General features: G+C 32.7%; 1 protein-coding gene across 1 annotated transcript; it reads left to right on the top strand.

Annotated features, from left to right (window-relative positions):
- The first annotated feature begins 12,506 nt into the window (after positions 1-12,506).
- LOC131657643 (uncharacterized) lies at positions 12,507-13,651 on the top strand. The gene is made up of 3 exons (XM_058927016.1): positions 12,507-13,248; positions 13,282-13,397; positions 13,517-13,651. Exons 1-3 carry the CDS (start codon positions 12,507-12,509, stop codon positions 13,649-13,651), a joined length of 993 nt encoding a protein of 330 aa, XP_058782999.1.
- The last annotated feature ends 6,992 nt before the right edge of the window (positions 13,652-20,643 follow it).

Raw genomic sequence — 20,643 nt, 5'->3', positions numbered from 1 at the left:
ATATGTAAGGAGTTTAGAGCTTCAATGAGTAACTCCCTGAACTATTTTTTCTATCAACACAAGGTAGTGTTTAGTAGCCAGCTTCTTACTAGTCAAAGGGATTCCCAGATACCTAAAAGATAAGACTCCTTCCCTGAATCCAGTATGACTTCTTATATCTTCTTTGGTGATAGTGTCAACTCCCTCAAAGTATATGAAACACTTATTAGGGTTCATTCTTAAACCAGTAGAGCTGGATAAAGAGTTCACTTGATCCATAAGGAGTTATATTGACTTGATATCACCTCTAGAAAACAACAAAAGGTCATCTGCAAAAATGAGGCGCGTGATCTTTATCTTTTCACACTTAGTGTGGTAATTAAAGTCATGTATTCTATCCCGCTGCAACAACATTCTAGTGAGGTACTTCATCATAAGCATTATTTAAACAACTTTTATATATAAAATAAGATTAATAAAGATATTAAAAGATTATGTTAATTAATTAATTAATAGAAAGTGGGGTGAGTTATTTTATTTAATTAACAAATAAGAGAAAAGTATAAATAAATGACTATAAAATAGAATAAAATTATAAAATTGGTTTCAATAAATATTTGAAACGTAGAGAAAGCATTATTTAAACATGGAGAGATATTTAAGAGACGTGTATTTAATTTAATTAACTAATTGAAAAAAATGATTTTTTAAAGCTTAGTGGTTATTATAATTTAATTAATTAATTAAATAATAAATTAAGACAAAATGATAGTATAAATTATATTTACACCGTCAAATAATAACGGGCTTCCAACAAACCCATTAAAAATAAATTTATAAAAGAATTTTTGTTAATTTATGAGGAAAAATATTGAGCTAAAATATGATTGCATTAGTGTTTCAGGTGAAAAAGAAAAGTTAAAAATGATGAATATATGTTTTCAAAATGTTGTGATTACAAAAATTGTTGTTAGATGAAGAGAAAGTTTGATAAATATGAGAGATAATATTCAGTTCCTTTCTACTTTTACGTAGATATCTTCACGATATTAATATATATGGATGTTAATTTGATGAATATTTTAAATATCATTTAACTAAATTTATATTTACTTTACTTATGTAGTTCTTATCCATTACATTCTTTTTAAAAATTTAAAAATATAATATTGAAATAAGGATGTGACTGACCCATCAGACCAAATGACCTATTAGAAATTGAGTCGGACTCATTTTTGATAGTTGATTGACCCACTTTAATTCATTTATATGTTTTGACTCTTCGGACCGAAATGGACTGGATCGGACCGGTCCATTTGACATTATAGTACCTTCTAAATATTTAATATAATAACTGAAACAAAATAAATTTGTACACTCTAATTCAATCCCATGCCTTTTTGGAGAATTTATCTTGTCACCCCCATTTTATACATGCCACCCCTTAAGTAGGATGTTTTTACCAAATTATCTTTATAAAATACAGGATTTTTTGAAATTTTCGGTACCACACCGGAAATTTCATATAAATACCAAAACTTTTGTTGGATTTACCAATTTACCGTGTTTGATGCTACATACAGGAAATTTAAAATTTTCGGTACCAGATATTTCAAATTTCCGATATGTAGCAGTAGTTAAAATTAAGGGTTAAGTATGTTTTTGGTCCCTATAAATATCTCAGATTTCATTTTTAGTCCCTGTAAAAAATAACATATTTTAGTCTCTATAAAATTTTTATTCATGCACTTTTAGTCCCTGCTATTTTTTAAAATTTAAATTTTTAAATAATTTTTTTCATATGTGTTTAGAATATTATAAATTTTTTTTTACTAAATTATATAATTTTTTAGAATGAGAAGAATTAAATATGTTTTTTTAATTTTCAAAAAAATAATGATAAAAGTAATGCAAATCTCGATTTAGGAAAAAAAATTTTAAATAACCATGTTTAAAAAAAAATTACAAAAAAAACCATGTTTTCAGATTATTTACCAAAATGTCTAGGTTTGGGACACCGAAAAGGTGTATGCGCCAAATGAAATGGCGCATAAGTGTGTTTTTGGGGTGTATGCGCCAAATCAATTGGCTAGCCCTAACTTTCTAAATTTTTGCGCCAAATGGAATGGCTCATTAGGGTTATTTTTTCCCTTTAAGCCAAACCATTTGGCGCCTATGACCAAGGTTTTTTTTAGTTTTTATAATTATCATTTAGAAACACCTATTAGGGAACAACGGGTCTATATAAAAAAATGGAAATAACAGATTTCAATAATTTTAGGGAAACGATACATCGACAACAGCTGATTAAAGAAAACATAACAAAATGCCTAATGGTGCCCATCGCCAAGATAACCATCTGTTCCGCACGAATGTCTTGTTATCGGACGTCTAGCGCGGTCGTTGACGCTGCCGCGAAGCCTAGCACCACCCCTACCCTTTCGTGCTTCTTGCTGTGTCTGTGTAGTTGGGCCTGGAAGTGGGTTGTTCTGCTGGTCGCTGTCTATGAATTCGCCAACGCCACCATAATTTCCCGGAAACCGACTGTCGTAAAGTCGGTTACCCAAGCCCTCAAAAGTGTTAAATGGTGGTGGGGGAGTGGGTTGGGATACGACTTCCGGTACGTAGCACCCAGCAGCACTAGAACTACCTTGATAAAATCCAAATTGGTTCGACGGTGTTGCATAGCCAAAAGGGGTGCCACGATGAGATGATTCCGCATGTGGACCATCGTCGGGACTTAGATGGAGGCTTGACGAATCGGTCTCAATGTTTTGGCCGAACAACCTTGTGGACCCTGTGTACGTTGCAAATCCAAGTGGTTGTGATTGGGTCTGATATTGGCTAGCGGAATGGTGTTGGTTTTCAATTTCCTGGAAAGGTTGAGATTGTGTTTGGAAGAGATTTTGTTGGCGGTAGTTGCGGTTGGAACGGGAAGGAGTCTGGAACAGATTTTGTTGTTGGTGGGTGTATTGATTTTGTTCTTGTTCTCGTTGTTGTAGTTGTTGTCATTGTTGTTGTTGTTGTCATTGTTGTGGTTGTTGTTGTCGTTGTTATTGTCGTTGTTATTGTCGTTGTTATTGTTGTTGTTGTTGTTGTTCCTCTTCAAGTTGTTGTTGTGGTAGGATATAGTTGTGAACACGGGGGTCTATCAAGTAGAACGGATCTGCAATAAATAAATTAGGGGTGGTAACGGTACGGTACCAACTCATGTATTATGCGGACGGTTTCATCTCACGATCACTCACGGGAAAGTCGAGGACATATTGGCGACGATCTTTCCACATCTGGTGCCATTCGGGTGCGAAATCCTTCCAGTTTTGATGATTACACTAATGGTTTACTCGTTTGAGGCGCCACACTCCCAAGTCAACTGGAGGATAAGGTATACCTTGATGCATTCCAAATTGGAGTTTGACCCGGTCATTATGATGCATTTCGATGATGTTGTACCGGATCAGGCAAGTTCTTGCAGTCCAAATAGCTGCATCTGCACCTCTTGGCTCATGGTCGCATTCAAGATACAATCTCCAGATAAACTGCATGCATAAGAGTTATACATTAGTTCGGTCAAATATTTATAAAAAATACACTTATAAAAGAGGAAAAGATTAGAGATAATACATCCTCGGGTCGTAAGTGATCAAACAGCTGGCGGTACATCGTGATATTTGACCGCAGATTTTTCGTGAAGTCTATCTTTTTCACACAAAATCTAAAACGCAAATTAAATGGGTCAGTTAGAGTAAATCATAATCAATTTATTTTGCATGAAAAATATGAATTAAAAAGTTACCTCATTGCATATGGGAAGGTCCAGCTGGTTCTGTTAATCGGGGCCATTATAAGCATTCTCCACCACCCCCAAACTTGCACCAACAGAGCGTATCCATAAAATGTACAAGAATCGTTTTTTGCGTTCTTGCAAAGGGATTGGTACAACGTAGCCAGAACAACAGACCCCCAACTATATAGACTCGCTCTAGTAAAATCCATTAACAAACGTAAATACATAAAATTTACGGTGTTACCGGTACTATCTAGAAACAAAACGTTTCCAAAGAGCAAGATCAGGTAACACCTGGTTTTCTGAAGTATAGTTTCTTGGGAAGAATCATCATCCAAACGAAATGTTGAATAATATTCCTTTAACCTCTTAAGGTTAACACCCTGTCCCCTAGCACCTGCTTGTCCCTCTATCAAATCTATACCCAATGCCTGTTGGCAAAGGGAATTTGCTTGCATTACACAACCATTAATTGCCTTACCGTCTACTGGAAGGCCTAGCAACATGTGTACATCCTCCAGGGTTATGGTGCACTCCCCTGTTGGAAGATGGAATGTGTGGGTCTCGGCCTCCAGCGTTCTAACAAGGCCAGAACAAATTTGTGATATATTGAAGCCTCAGCGATGCTGCTAATGGGCCTGAAACCAACAACTTCTAAGTATGGTTTTATGCGTTCGTCAGGAGCGACGATCGAGTGACTACGAATTCGGAATCGGGAAGCATCCTGAAAATAATTATGTATGTATTAATATGCAGTTATAACATAATAGAGACATGCAGTTATTAACATAATAGTAAAATACTTACATATGCTGCAATGTTTTCCACGGTTCCTCGGTGCGTATCACCCATGGTTAAGAGAGACATGGTTGAAGACTAGAAATCTTGAATTGGAAAACAAAAAGATTTTGGTGAGAGTAAATGAGTGATGGTGATGAGAAATCTGCAGAGGCCAAGGTAGTATATATAGTGAGAAGGATGAAACGGTAACATGCTGCATGTTGGAGATGTAAACACATTCAATGTTGTTAGGTGTTGCTTGTGCAGAAGTGGTTGGCATGCATGCAACATAGCTTTTGGTGACAGGACATGGTGACATGCATGCAGAGCAGAAATATGTGACAGATAGGGTTGCATCCATGAATGGAGTTTTCAAAGGCATTCGTAACCTTCCTATCACTGCACTAATGGAGGCGACCTACTTTAGGATGGCTTCGCTTTTCTCAACAAGAGGAAAGAAGTGGGGTGATGTTAGACAATCGAGTCAATTGTTTAGTGATAGTTGCATGAAATTTATGCAAGAGCAATCGGCAAAAGCAAACACTCATCAAGTAACTGCTTTCGATCGATTCAACCGTACCTTCAGTGTTCACGAAACAATTGACCACAATGAGGGTTTGCCAAAACAACAATATCGGGTTCTGCTAGACGACCATTGGTGCGATTGTGGAAAGTTTCAAGCTTTCCGTATGCCTTGCTCACATGTCATAGCATCATGTGCATTTGCGCACCGCGACGGAATATCACTGCTGTCTCCAATTTACAAGGCTCAGACATTGCTTCAAGTTTACAATGCTGCGTTTCCAGTGGTGGCCAAGGAGGATTGCTGGCCTGAGTATGATGGGGAGGTAGTTTGGCATAATGACACAATGCGGCGAAAGAAAAAGGGTTGCCCCAATAGTACGCGGATTAGAACCGAAATGGATGTCCATGACAAAATGAAAAGAAAATGCAGCATTTGTCGTCAGGTGGGGCACAATAAAAAAGATGTCCTAGTCGTGGCTCGACCTCGTCGCAAGTTTAATCTACTTTGTATTTTTTTTACAACAATGTATCAATTTCTTTACCACCTCTTGTAATATTTCCTTAGTCTTTCATCAATAAAGTGTGCTTTAGTAAAAAACCGAAATCGACAATGCAAACATTGTTTAGGGTTAATAAGAATTTTACGAACTCGATTTATCAGACGTTTTTACGAAAATAAAAGATCAGAATAAAAAACTTTGCACGAAAATACCCGAAAGGGATTATTTTTTTCTAAAAAAATACCCCAACACATAGGAGCCAAATGAAATGGCGCCTATGTGTTGGATCATGAACTCATGCGCCAACTCAATTGGCAAGAAATTTTTTGCCCTAAAATTTTAGTGTTTGCGCCAAACCATTTGGCTTGCAACACATTAATGCGCCATTTCATTTGGCGCATACTCCTTTCCGGTGTCCCAAACCTAGACATTTTGGTAAATAATCTGAAAATATGGTTTTTTTTTTGTAATTTTTTTAAACATGGTTATTTAATTTTTTTTCTCGATTTAGAAATCAAACTTTGAGTTCATTTTTTTCGAGAAACTTTTTATAACGTTCTAAACATGTCTGTAAAATAATCTTTCTAAAATACACATCGGTTTAATAGTAGGGACTAAAACTACGTGCGTAATAATTTTGTGGGCACCAAAATATGTCATTTTTTTAATAGGGGCTAAAAATGAAATTTGAGATATTTATAGGACCAAAAACATACTTAACCCTAAAATTAATACTGGAAATTTGAAATATTCGGTATATGAAAAATACCCAAATATTTTAAATTTCCGGTGTGACTTCAATTCATAAAATTACCGGAAATTTAAAATTTTAACTTCATCTGTCATAACGAAAATTTCAGGTTTTAAAGAAATTTTCGGTACACACTGGAAATTTGGAATTTTCGGTATTGGTTTTCTATCGGAAGTTCGTGAAATTTTCGGGACGGGGTAATGAATTTTGTAAAATTACCGGAAATTTTAAAATCTCCGGTAAATTGCACCAGAAATTTTGAAATTTCAGGTAAATGAATACCAGAATTTTGTAAAAAAACAAAGAATATTTGATATCGGCCAGAAAGAGATACCAAAAATTTACTTGGCAGTACAAAAAATTTATTTTATAATTTTACCAACAGTAATTTACTTTTGTGTCGCCTCACTTCGGAAATGCATTTTCGAAACGTTTTTTTTTCAAAATTTGTCTTATTTCGGAAATGCACTTCCGAAAACACGAAAAAAAGGTGTTTTCGGAGATGCATTTCCGAAAACACTCCCTTTTTTGGGTTTTCGGAGATGCATTTCCGAAAACACTTTTTTTTTGGGAGGGGTGTCTTCGGAGATTCATATCCGAAATATTTCAATAATTTATAAAAAATTAAAATCAAGGTGAATCAATACAATTAATAGGTATAAAATAAAGGTGAATCAATAAAATCAAGGTGAATCAAAATTTTCTAAACAATTTTAAAGTTAAAAATTATTTTACTAATTTATATAAATCAAAAACATTTTAATTCCATAAGTAAATTTTGAATTATATAGAATTAAATATAAAATTTGTTCATTAAATAAAATTAAGACAAAATATTTTTTAATTTTTTTAAACTAAATAAAAAATTATAACTAATTTTTAATTATGAATCAAAATAGAAATATATAAATATATAATAATAATTATTAATTTTGTAAGTGAAATATATAATTATATAATATATAAATATATAATAATTAATATATAAATATATAAATATATAATGATTATTATAAATTAAAACACTCATTTTTTTAATTTTTATAATTATTATATAAATATGTAAATATATTTATAATTAATATATAATAATTATTATATAAATATATAAATATATAATAATTTTTATAAATATATAATAATTATTATAATTATTATATAAATATATAAATTAAAACACTCATTTTTTTAATTTTTTCTGTAAATACATAATAATTATTTTAAATATATAAATATATAAATAAAAAATTATAACTCATTTTGTAAGTAAAATTATTTTAGTTTTTTTAATTAAAATTATTTTAAATTTTAAAATATGAATTAGAATAGAAATATATAATAATTATTATTCATAACTCATAAATTATATCAAAATATATAATTATTATTATTTATTACTCATAAATTATATCAAATTTATGATATATGAATTAATTAATATCCTAAAATTAATTTTTGGGATTTTTAGATTTTTTTTTGTTTTTTCGGAGATGCATCTCCGAATTAATCAAAATCCTAATTTTTGGGATTTTTTCGGAAATGCACTTCCGATGTCTGGAAAAATTTAGAAAAAAAAATATTTCGGAAATGCATTTCCGAAGCAGGGTAAAGTGGGGTTTTCGCTGGGGGTGACCCCATAGGGAGGTGGGTAAAGAAAAAATCTAATAATTTTCTATCTTAAACTTTAATGTTTTAATTTTATGTTAAATAATAATTTAAGTATTTGTTGATGAACATTTATCTCATCATGCTAATTTTTTTTATAAGAAAGCTTTACTAATTTATAATGAATTGTTAAATTTTTACAAATTATTTATTTATTTTACTTAAAATTCAATGTGTATTTTTTATGAAATGAAGTCTGTGAAAATTAATATAGATTTAAATAATTCTTAGTAAATTTTCCCTATTCTTTTTTCGAAAACCTCTTTATATTAATATATATTCACACATACTTTTAAGGTGTACTACCTATTTAGTATTATTTTAAAAGGAAACACCATCTCTAAAATAGTTGTCTATTAATATTAATAACTTCATTTAATATCTTGCAATTTTTAATAAGATGTATTTATAAAAAAAGATACAAATCTAGGATAACTTATTATTTTTAAAAATTGTAGTTAAAACTCTTCAAAACTAGGTTGAACAAGTATTTGATAAAAATTGACGTTGTATACATTAATCACCAATTGAATTGGATGCTCATACATTAATCACCAATTGAATTGGATGAATGAGCAGGTTCTTCTCTATGGAGCAGCTTTGTCAGCAGCAAGTGACCGCTATGGGGTGGAGAATAATTTTCACCACGAACATGGATGCCTTCCAGAAATATTATGCTTATAAAAAAGAGGATATTTAAGCCTGCTAAGTTAAAAATTCAAAAAAATGACTTAGACAAAAAGCATTTCGGTGGATTAAAAATTTGAAAGAGCAGTCCAGTCAAAAGTTAGAGATACTAAAAGAAACAACCCACTCTGTTGAAAACTGAAAAAAAGCTTAGGCAAAAAAAGCTATTTCTCGGGTGGATTGAAAACTCGAACTTAGCAGACAAAAGTTAAGGACTTTCTACAAGTCAAATTACTGCAACACGAAAGCTTATCCACAATAGAAAACGAAGATGAGAAAAATCAATTTAGTCGTCCTTTTCAGAAGTAAAGTATTGAAAATTTGAGGTCATAGGGAATATATCATATGTCGTATTTCGATGGAAATCCATATAGTTCTCATTGTCATTTTACATTTTCATATTCTTTGTACTTTCCTCTTATAAAAATTTACATTAAGTGGTTTTAGTCACCTCCCGATCGCAATTGCGACCAAGTTCAGTACCAATCACCACTGAACTTTTTTTTCTCCATATTTATTCATAAAATGTTGATTATTTCGGACAAATAATGCATTTAAACATTGGAATAATAAAAAGCGACGAAAAAGGCATAAATAGTTTGATTTTGAAATGACTAAGGGAAATAAAAATTTTTCAAATAATGCATCGAACCCATAAGGTCTAACATAATCAAAGTCCATCATGACTTAGTCTTCATAATGCAAAAAATCACCATTCTTCAAGAAGGATCATCACAGAGCTTTCCTTAACAACAATGCGTTTTTCACCAACAATCGTGACAACTTCTGCTACTCACCAAATACAGCCGAATCCATACCATCTCCATCTTAATTTCACTTCAGGATCTCAAAATTGTTGTTTATTTACATTCTGTTGTGTTACGGTTTCGAGAGTTTCGAACTCTGTTGCACTCTCGAACAAGTTTTAAACGCATACATTGTTAATCATGTGGCTTGATTTGTAAGATTGTATGGATTGCGTGTTAACAATAAAATATTATATGTGTGGTTGTGCTAATTTACATTTGTTTTTTATATGTCGAAATCGGATTGGTTATGATGAATATGTGTTTGGTTTGTGTTGCTTGCTGGATTTGTTATAAAGTTTTCGTATTAATAATGTATAATATTGTCCAATTTGTATTGCCTTGCGGGTTATACGCACTTTTCGATTCCCTTCGCGTTAGCAACATGCTTGATTTTTGGTTAGCGTGCGACCTTTCAACTTGTTGCTACTACGGTAATTGAGTTTGGTTTACGATATAGTCGCTTCTACTTGTCGACATGTAACATTACTTTCTTGTTACGATGCGACACATTACTACTTTATGTGTGTTCATATTTCAAGTTGATATTACTTATTGAAAAAAAATTATATTTTAAGTTGATTGCGATGATCGTGCTTAGCGCTAGCAACTCGTTTCTTTTATTATTATTGTAGGAATTTAAGTCAATTGCCTTTCGATTTGTTCTCTTTATCCCTCATGTCGCAAATTTATTTCGCTTTGATTCTCGCTTTAGCTTAGTTTAGTTTAGTTTGAATAATCGAATAATGCGACAACTAAAATAAACCACTTTTCCAAAAATAAAAACGATTGATCCAATATCAAGTTTTCCCAATTAATTCAAATATTTTCATAATCAATTGAACACTTGATCCAACGTCAAGTTTTTTTTAAGTAAGAAAACATTTTCCCAATAAATATTGAAAGATAAAGGACCGAGAGATGCACATCTCTTTAAAAGTCTTGGGTAAACGAACGCTTTCCTTGCTCCAATGGTTACCCTACTCCATATAAAATAAATCACGCATAATAATTAAAAAAACTTAAAAAACGCTTTCTTTCTTTTCTCGCATAATAAGTAGAAGATTGCAAACTAACATTCACACTAATACACATTCGTGAAACTAACTAAATGGATTTCGTAGTACGACGGATGTGAGGCATGATATTACCTTCCCTTGTATAGCTGACTCTTAAACCCGCTCTTGGTTGCACGACCATTTTTTTTTCTTTCATGAGTTTTATTGATATTTTACTTTTTTTTTTGGAATAAATAAATTTCAATGATAAGTTGTTGTATTTCGAGATTCCTTACCCTCAGGTATTTTTCGTGCCGCAACGTATACTAATAATGTTACTACTAAAAATAACCATATTCTTTTATATGTGTAAACAATTTATATAATTGGTCTTGTTATTAAACACTTTCTTCAACCATTTAAATTTTATATGTGTAAACAATTTATATAATTTCACATGCATTGACAATTTATATCAATTCTACCTTTGCAATTAATGAAAATTAATAATAAATTTGACCGGTTTACCTATTTTAATTTCACATTTTTATTCCCCTGAACAAAAATCAACTAATATCCTAAAATTATTTTCAATTCAGGTTGATCACATTATCAATTAAACCATACATAGATTGAGTGTCAACATTTCTAAGAATCGTTTTTTATCCACTTGAACTCTCTTGAATGACAGATCCAATATATAATTGAGTTTTCTCTTCATAAAATTTCATAACAAAAAAGTTACCTAAACTTATCGACAATAATTATGAGAAAATGTTGAGTATGATATGGAATAGAACATTTGGCTTGTCCATCTATTGAATGAATACAAGATAGTTTAGCTGTTCAATTTATATGACAGACGTTGCATTTTTATAAACGATAGTTGTTCCATTTTATATGTAACGTAGCTAATTGAATTTGTTAACCAAATACATCAAAATGAAGTGTTCAGCTGCATTTTAACCTCACTCACACATTAAACTTGTCAAACTAAGGTACACATTTATTTGGTACATGTTCATCTATTATATATATATATATATATATATATATATGGTAAATTTTTATCTATCCAACTCAAAAAATAATTTTATATTCCTTGCACTCAATGGCTTGACACCCTATTGCTCTAGCCGTAGATCTTCCCGGTTATATCATTCAATTGTATGTTTGATATTTTTCTCTTAAAAAATATATTTATAGAAAACTTAAGGCCTAGTAACCTTTAGTTTTGAGGGAAGTGTAAGAAGATATGTCGTAGATTCTCTCGTATAAGTAGTTTTCTACATCAGAGTTCCTTCAAATATTAGTTTTACATATTCTAAAGTTTTTGGGTCTAACAAAAACCTCACAAAGCTAGCATAGCATGTAAGGTGAGGATTGAGTGAACTGTATCCGCAGTATTTAAGCCCTATAATAAACTTACAATAGGCTCCATCAGATTTAACCTGACAAAAGAAATAGACGAGTCAGAAAAGCATAGATGATGTAAACATAAACCTTATAGTTTAAATGAGATACTAATATTAATATAAGACCAAGTGCAATGGGGAGTTGAATTGAAGTCAACATGGGAAAATGATGTGTAATGGTGTGTGTAAAGTGGTGTTGAGTGTGTGTTGGAGGAGAGAGATGTTGAATAAACTCAACACCAATTAATTTGTCCCAGAGGCTGACGTGGCAGCGCCTCACTGGTCCAAAGCTGGCGCGTGTGAGCCACTCTCTGGCAGTGAGAGTGGGCTTTATCCCACGCGGAGAGAGAAAGAGAAAAGAGATAATTAATGCCACTTGGCTGTTTCTAATTGGCTGGCCAGATTTTTATCCATTTAATACTTTGAACTCAATTATTTCGTTGCAAATTAATTTTTTTTTATACCAAAATTCATGATTTTTTTTCTCTATAAATAGAGACTTGGTTCATTTGATTTGGACACAGAAAAAAAAACCAAGTTTTTCACTATCTTTCTCTATTATTATCTTTCTATTAGTGTTTTTTTTTTAAGTTAAGTGTCTTTTTTTAGTGAAATGGATCCCAATAATCATTTTAACACTCAAAATTCTGCTAATTTTCCATTTAACCAAAATCCCAACAATTATCAAAATCCCAACTATTATCAAAATCCAAATCAATTTTCCAACCAACATCCTCAAAACATACCTAATTTTGGTTTTCCACCAAATTTCAACCAGTCATTCTCTGTTCCAAACTTTCAACCATATTATGGATCTATGCCGAGAAATCCATCTCAAACACCCCCGTTTAATGGTTATGTGACAATGGCGAATGCAAATTTTCCAAGTGGTGGTGTACCTGAATTTCCCGAGTTTTCAACACAACTAACTATTGGTGGCATGATAGTTTCTAATGAAGTCGCTCCAAATTCAGAGGATTCAACTCCTAAGAGCAGGAAAACTCAGCAACCAGCATGGAACACTGAACAAAATTTGGTGCTAATTAGTGGGTGGATTAAATTTGGAACAAGCAGTGTTGTCGGGAGAAACCAGAAAGGTGAAACATATTGGGGTAAAATTGCTGAGTATTGTAATGAGCATTGCTCATTCGATCCTCCGCGTGATGGACCTGCATGCCGAAACCGTTTTAATTATATGAACAAAGTGTTGGGTAAATGGATTGGCGCTTATGATGGCGCTAAGCGTATGCAAGGAAGTGGTTGGTCGGAGAATGATGTTTTGGCAAAAGCGCAGGAATTATATGCATGTGGGAAGAATGTTAGATTCACTTTAATGGAAGAATGGCACGCTCTCCGTGATCAACCATGTTATGTTAGTCAAGTAGGAGGAAATATTGGCTCAGGAAGTAGTGGATCTAAGAGATCTCGCGAGAGTGATGCATGTGGCTCAAACACTGTAGAATCCAGTGCTCGTCCTATAGGAAGGGAAGCAGCTAAAAAAAGGGTAAAAAGAAAAGCAAGGAATATGCCTCGGAGGTGGTGGACAAAGAATGGGCTGAATACAAAGAATTCAAGACGAAAGAGCTTGAACGATTGGACAACATAGCCTTGATGCAACAGCAGGCTAACAATATAGCCTTGGAAAAGACTAAAACCAAGAAAATGAAGATGTATCTAAAGCTAACTTCCGAAGAGCATCTAGATGACCGGAAGAACCAGCTGTTGAAAAAGTTGGAGGCAGAACTGTTTGATAATTAATTTCAATGAAGTATTTGTCAGTGTAGTGTTTGCTTTAATTATTGTTGTTTCAATATGTCAGTGTAGTGTTTGCTTTAATTATTGTTGTTTCAATATGTCAGTGTAGTGTTTGCTTTAATTATTGTCGAATCTATATGTCAGTGTAGTGTTTGCTTTAATTATTGTTGTTTCAATATGCCAGTGTAGTGTTTGCTTTAATTATTGTCGAATCTATTCGAATATATTCCTTATATGATAATTAACTCTATACAATAAATTATTTCGAATCCGTCAGTGGTCCACCACCCAATTCGAATCTATTCCTTATCTGATAATTAACTCTATACAATAAATTATTTCGAATCCGTCAGTGGTCCACCACCCAATTCGAATATATTCCTTATCTGATAATTAACTCTATACAATAAATTATTTCGAATCCGTCAGTGGTCCACCACCCAATTCGAATCTATTCCTTATCTGATAATTAACTCTATTCCTTATCTGATAATTCGAATCTATTCCTTCGAATCGTTGGGGACCTTTCAAGTAGTGATAACTACTTCACCCAGCGAGTTGATGCAGCCAATAAAGAAGGTATATCACCCTTAGCAAAATGTACCACAACAATGCGAATGTTAGCATATGGTGTTGCAGCAGATGCGGTCGATGAGTACATCAAAATAGGAGGTACTACAGCATTGGAGTGCTTACGTAGATTCTGTAAAGGAATCATACGCTTGTACGAGCAAGTGTATCTGAGAGCACCAACCCAAGATGACCTGCAAAGAATACTACATGTTAGTGAAATGCGGGGGTTCCCAGGGATGATTGGGAGTATTGACTGCATGCACTGGGAGTGGAAAAATTGTCCTAAAGCATGGGAAGGACAATTCTCAACGTTGGACCGATTTTGAGCAATCTGGGGAAAGTGGATCTAGTGCACCACAACCATACTCGACCGAGGTGTTACCCGCTTTTGCAAATCATGTGCGTGCTAGATCAGAGTTCCGTGATCCAAATGTTCATCAAGAATTGCAAGCCGATCTAGTGAAGCACATATGGACAAAGTTTGGAATGTTCCGTGATTGAATTATTTGTGTGTTGTATTGCATTTTAAATTATTTGTATCGTACTAATTACGTTACTTGTGTGTTGTATTGCATTTTAAATTATTTGTAACGTACTAATTACGTTAATTGTGTGTTGTATTTTAAATTAATTTAAGATGATTTGTATCGTATCCAATTATTCAAATAAATTTTGTTTTTATTACAAAAAATTAAAAAATAAATTATTAAGTATTTATTATTTTAATTTAATTTTAATCGATAATTGTAATTTTATGTAATCATAAAAATAAAAATAAAATTTAAATAAGAATATGAAAATAAAAAGTGGTGGGGTAGGGTGTTGAGTGAAAAACCATTGGAGAGGGTAAAAGTTGAATGGGTGTTGAGTTATTAGGTGGAAGAAAGAGAAAATGATGTGGAGTGTTGGGAGTTGAAAAAGTGGGTGTTGAGTTTTTCAACCATTGTAAATGGTCTAACAAAGACACTGACAGGAGGCTAAGATCATAGCAGATGAAGAAGAAGAAACTTACATCTTCATGGTCATCCTCATCATCATCTCAAATATCAATCAATAGGAGATATAATATTCAATTGATTCTAACATATTTCCATGATTATGTTTAAGAATAATTTTATTTAAATATTAAACAATAAATGGTACTTTATAATATATCATTAAACAAAGTCTATTATGTTTATTTTTTCTTTCTACGCAATTAAAATTATTTTCAACATTTTATTTACAATTTTTTATATATTAAATAACTAATTATCAGCAGGAATGAAATGAAATGAATGAATAAATGAATGAAAATATGAAATTGAATTAATGAATAAATGAACGACTTTATGGTTCCTTGAACATGTTAAATCCCCAATAATTATGCAGAAAGAGTTGTGACTTCTTTAATATCTTTAATGTCAAGTGTAAATGCCTCAACTTGAGTTAAACATTTTACTGTTCTTTTACTAATCAATGTATGTTCTTGAAATCTACTTGTCCGCCTTATGTAATAGAAACTAAGTAAAAATGAAAGATAAAAGAGATGAAGATTCATCTCAAAAGTAAAATAAATATGACATCTATAGAGAAAAAATCCTTAAAATCCACATTGATAGATTAAAGTTGAAAGTAAAATTCACATGTATTTTATAGTGTAATAATTTTTATTTTATCGTTGATCTATCAACGTGGATTTTAAGAATTTTTTTCTCTCTATAGCGGTCATATGTATTTTACTTTTGAGATGAATCTTCATCTCTTTTATCTTTCGATTTTTACTTAGTTTATATTACATAAGGCGGACAAGTAGATTTCAAGGAGATACATTGATTAGCAAGAGAACAGTAACATGTTTAACTCAAATAGAGGTATTTACACTTGACATTAAAGATATAAAAGAAATTACAACTCTTTTTGCAAAATTATTGGGGACCCCACATTTTCAAGGAACCACTAGGTCGTCCATTAATTCATTAATTCAATTTCATTAACATTCATTTATGCATTCATTCAATTTCATTTATGCTGATAGTTAGTTCTTTGATATATTGAAATTCATAAATATAATGTTGACAATAATTTGGTAAAAATAATTAGGTAGAAATAAAAAATAAACCCAATAGACTTTGTCTAATGAGATATTAAAAGTACTATTTACTTTTTAATATTTACAAAAATTTCACTTCAATGTATCTTCACCCTTTTATGATCTTTCATGAATCACGAACAATGTTGTTTCATTATGTCTATGACTCTGTGCCATATTTTCAAATAAAATCGTTCATAAGCATAATCAATTGCTTACATTATATAATATAAATAGTTTGAGATTTGTTAGAATCAGCTGAATATTAAGACACGCCTGTTACGTTTGTTGTGATCATGCTTGTTTTTTAGAAAGTTAAGGACGTAATCAAAATTAATTAAAGCAATTCATTTAAAACTATTTTAAACAATATTCAATTAGTTTTAACAAAACTCAAATTATCTTTAATATAATACAACACGTAAGATCCAAAGCCATAATTTTTTATCAAAAAGTGGTGGAAAAAACTAAAAAGGATGATCTTCACATGCAGACACACATACTTACACATATTACAAAGATGTGATTTTTATACATAATAATATCCATTATCAAAATCATGTCGCTCAAATAATGATTTGATGGTGATGTTATCTTAGGCTTAAATCATTTTATTGGAGACCCGTTGCTGAAAATATAATACATGATTCCTGAAGAGACATGAAGGAGAAACGCATAATAGCAGCTCGAAATGCCTTAATGGAGATCAGTTGCTCAACATAGAATAGAGTTTGCTCATTATCTTATTGGGAGATGGGTTGGAGATTAGGAGTGAATTCCTCATGTTTTGTTTTATGTAGTTTGGTTGATTTGGAAATTTCATGATCACATTATTTTTAATTATGTAGTTTGATTTATTTATTCCATAAATCCAAATATGTATTTAGTGTTCTTTAAGTAAAGTCACTAGCTTGTTGTATTCTAATGTTTTTTACTGTATACTTCTCCAACGACGCGTGTTCTGCAGATGCAATAACCCGTTGTTTAAAATTCCTAACCTCAATACTTATTGAAAATTTCAGGAAAAGCCAATACCAACCTTTACACTCAATGGATTACGGCGCCCTCGTTGCTCTAGCCGTAGATCTTTTCGGTCCTGCCATTCAATTGAATGTATGATATTTTTTTCTTGAAAAATGTATTTATAGCAAACTTAAGGCCTAGTAACCTTTAGTTTTGAGGGGAGTGTAAGAAGATATTTAGATTCTCTCATATAAGTAGTTTTATACATTAGACTTGTTCCTGTAAAAACTGACTACTGCAATTATAATATTTTGGACACTTTTTCATTATACTTCTACTGGTGGAGATCTTACTTTAAAACTGCACTTTTTACTTTCTTCTTGAAAATGAGAATACAATCAAGTCTTTATATAGACCCAAGAGACTTCTGCTATACTAGGAATTTAAAGCAAACTGATACTATTAACAGACCACTATCTCTTGGTCTTTCAACTACAACAGACTCTTTATTTTTCCACTAACTTATTAATAAAAATCCACTTAACGTAACATTAAAGTTTATTCAACAAAACTCCCCTGTAAACTTAAATGTTTCTTCTATCCATCACGCCTATCAATTTCTTGTCTCTGTCAAAAATTTCTTTTGTATATTTCTCATGTGAAATGAAAATTCCTGTTTCTTCTTGTCGAACCTCCAGACCAAGAAAGAATCTCATCAGACTTAAATCTGTCATCTCGAATTCACGTGTCATTGTGCCCTTGAATTTTTCTATCATCTGACCGTTATTACTCAAGAAAATTAGATCATTGACATAGAGAGCAACGAGTAACAAATCACCTCCATTCTTCTTTACATACAAAGCATGTTTGTAGGGACATTGCTTGAAACTATTTTCTTTGAAGTATGTGTTGATGCGTGTATTCCATGCTCGCGGTGCTTGCTTCAACCCATAAAGCGCCTTCTTCAACTTTAGCATTTTTTCTTCTTTTCTGACTTTCATGTACCCGGGTGGTTGTTCAACGTAAACTTCTTCTTCGAGCACACCATTTAGAAACGCTGTCTTGACATCCATTTGAAATATCGGCCATTTAAATGGAGCAGCTTGTGAGATGAGTAATCAAATTGTCTCCATTCTTGCAATAGGAGCAAATACTTCGTCATAATCGATTCCTGCTTTCTGCTTGTATCCCTTCGCAACAAGCCGCACTTTATACCATTCTATTTCGCCTTGAGCATTCATCTTTTTCTTGAATACCCATTTCACACCAATGTGTTGACTTCCTTTTGGTAATTCTGCTAGTTCCCATGCGTTGTTACGTTCAATGGCCTTAATTTCTTCATTCATGACAATTTTCCATTTTTTGTCTTGCAGCCTCTCTTCAAGGCTAATGTTTTTAGTATCTGCCAAAAGACATACAAGATGCACTTCTTCTGTTGTATCATAAAATTTTTACAAACTTCACATTCTAGGTTGTAGAGGTTCATCTTCATTGTTAGAATCTTCAAGTTCAGCTGAAATGCTTGTCGGTACAGCGACTGATGTTTCTCCAACTCGACGATAGCTTCTGTCGAATTGTTCCAGTCCCACTTGCTCGTTTCGTTTATTCGAACGTTTTTACTCACTATCACCTTATTGCTTATGGAATCAAATAGCCTGTACCCTTTTGTCTTCTCATCGTACCCAATGAATTTGTACTTTTGACTTTTGTCTTCAAGCTTTGTTCTTCGTTGATCCGGTACGTGTGCATAAGCCACACTACCAAATACTTTGAGATGAGAAACTGTTGGCTTCTGTCCGCTCCATGCTTCTTATGGTGTTTGATCTTCTAACTTCGAATGTGGACATCGACTCTGGATATAAATGACACATTGTACAACTTTTTCCTATAATTCCTTCGACATGTTCTTGCTCTTAAGCATTGATCAAACCATGTCGAGAACTGTTCGATTCTTCCTTTCAGCTACACTATTTTGTTGAGGTGAATATGGTGTAGTTAGAAATCTCCTTATGCCATGCTCTTCACAATAGTTCATAAAGGCTGTTGAAGTATACTCACCACCTCTGTTAGATCGAACGAATTTGATATGTCTGTCAGTTGCCTTCTCCACCATTACTTTGAACTTCTTGAACACATCGAATGCTTCCGATTTTTATTTCAAGAAGTAAACCCAAGTCTTTCGTGAGAAATCATCGATAAAGGAAATGAAATACCCTTTGCCACTGAAAGATTCCAGAGTTATTGGTCCACATATGTCAGTATGAATCAGCTCGAGAATATGTTTAGCTTGATATTCTGCCTTCTTTTGAAATGAGGTTCTTGTTTGTTTGCTAAGCATACATTCTTCACAAAACTTTCCTTCATAGTCCATGTCTGGTAGCCCGTGCACCATGTTCCTCTTCGCTAACCTTCTCAAACCAGCATGATATAGATGACCAAAACGTAGATGACAGACGTTGTATCATAAAATTTTTACAAACTTCACATTCTAGGTTGTAGAGGTTCATCTTCATTGTTAGAATCTTCAAGTTCAGCTGAAATGCTTGTCGGTACAACGACTGATGTTTCTCCAACTCGACGATAGCTTCTGTCGAATTGTTCCAGTCCCACTTGCTCGTTTCGTTTATTCGAACGTTTTTACTCACTATCACCTTCTTGCTTATGGAATCAAATAGCCTGTACCCTTTTGTCTTCTCATCGTACCCAATGAATTTGTACTTTTGACTTTTGTCTTCAAGCTTTGTTCTTCGTTGATCCGGTACGTGTGCATAAGCCACACTACCAAATACTTTGAGATGAGAAACTGTTGGCTTCTGTCCGCTCCATGCTTCTTATGGTGTTTGATCTTCTAACTTCGAATGTGGACATCGACTCTGAATATAAATGACACATTGTACAACTTTTTCCTATAATTCCTTCGACATGTTCTTGCTCTTAAGCATTGATCAAACCATGTCGAGAACTGTTCGATTCTTCCTTTCAGCTACACTATTTTGTTGAGGTGAATATGGTGTAGTTAGAAATCTCCTTATGCCATGCTCTTCATAATAGTTCATAAAGGCTGTTGAAGTATACTCACCACCTCTGTTAGATCGAACGAATTTGATATGTCTGTCAGTTGCCTTCTCCACCATTACTTTGAACTTCTTGAACACATCGAATGCTTCCAATTTTTCTTTCAAGAAGTAAACCCAAGTCTTTCGTGAGAAATCATCGATAAAGGAAATGAAATACCCTTTGCCACTGAAAGATTCCAGAGTTATTGGTCCACATATGTCAATATGAATCAGCTCGAGAATATGTTTAGCTTGATATTCTGCCTTCTTTTGAAATGAGGTTCTTGTTTGTTTGCTAAGCACACATTCTTCACAAAACTTTCCTTCATAGT

Source organism: Vicia villosa, linkage group LG3 (genome assembly GCF_029867415.1).
Source record: "Vicia villosa cultivar HV-30 ecotype Madison, WI linkage group LG3, Vvil1.0, whole genome shotgun sequence".
NCBI lineage: Eukaryota > Viridiplantae > Streptophyta > Magnoliopsida > Fabales > Fabaceae > Vicia > Vicia villosa.
The sequence above is the reverse complement of the archived record's forward strand: the minus strand, read 5'-3'. Positions and strand labels throughout refer to the sequence as shown.

Coding starts and splice junctions, on each gene's coding strand:
- LOC131657643 (XM_058927016.1), top strand. CDS start 12,507: ATGGATCCCAATAATCATTTTAACACTCAAAATTCTGCTAATTTTCCA. Junction 13,249..13,281: donor GGAAGAATGGCACGCTCTCC/GTGATCAACCAT, acceptor GTCAAGTAGGAG/GAAATATTGGCTCAGGAAGT. Junction 13,398..13,516: donor GGGAAGCAGCTAAAAAAAGG/GTAAAAAGAAAA, acceptor ATGCAACAGCAG/GCTAACAATATAGCCTTGGA.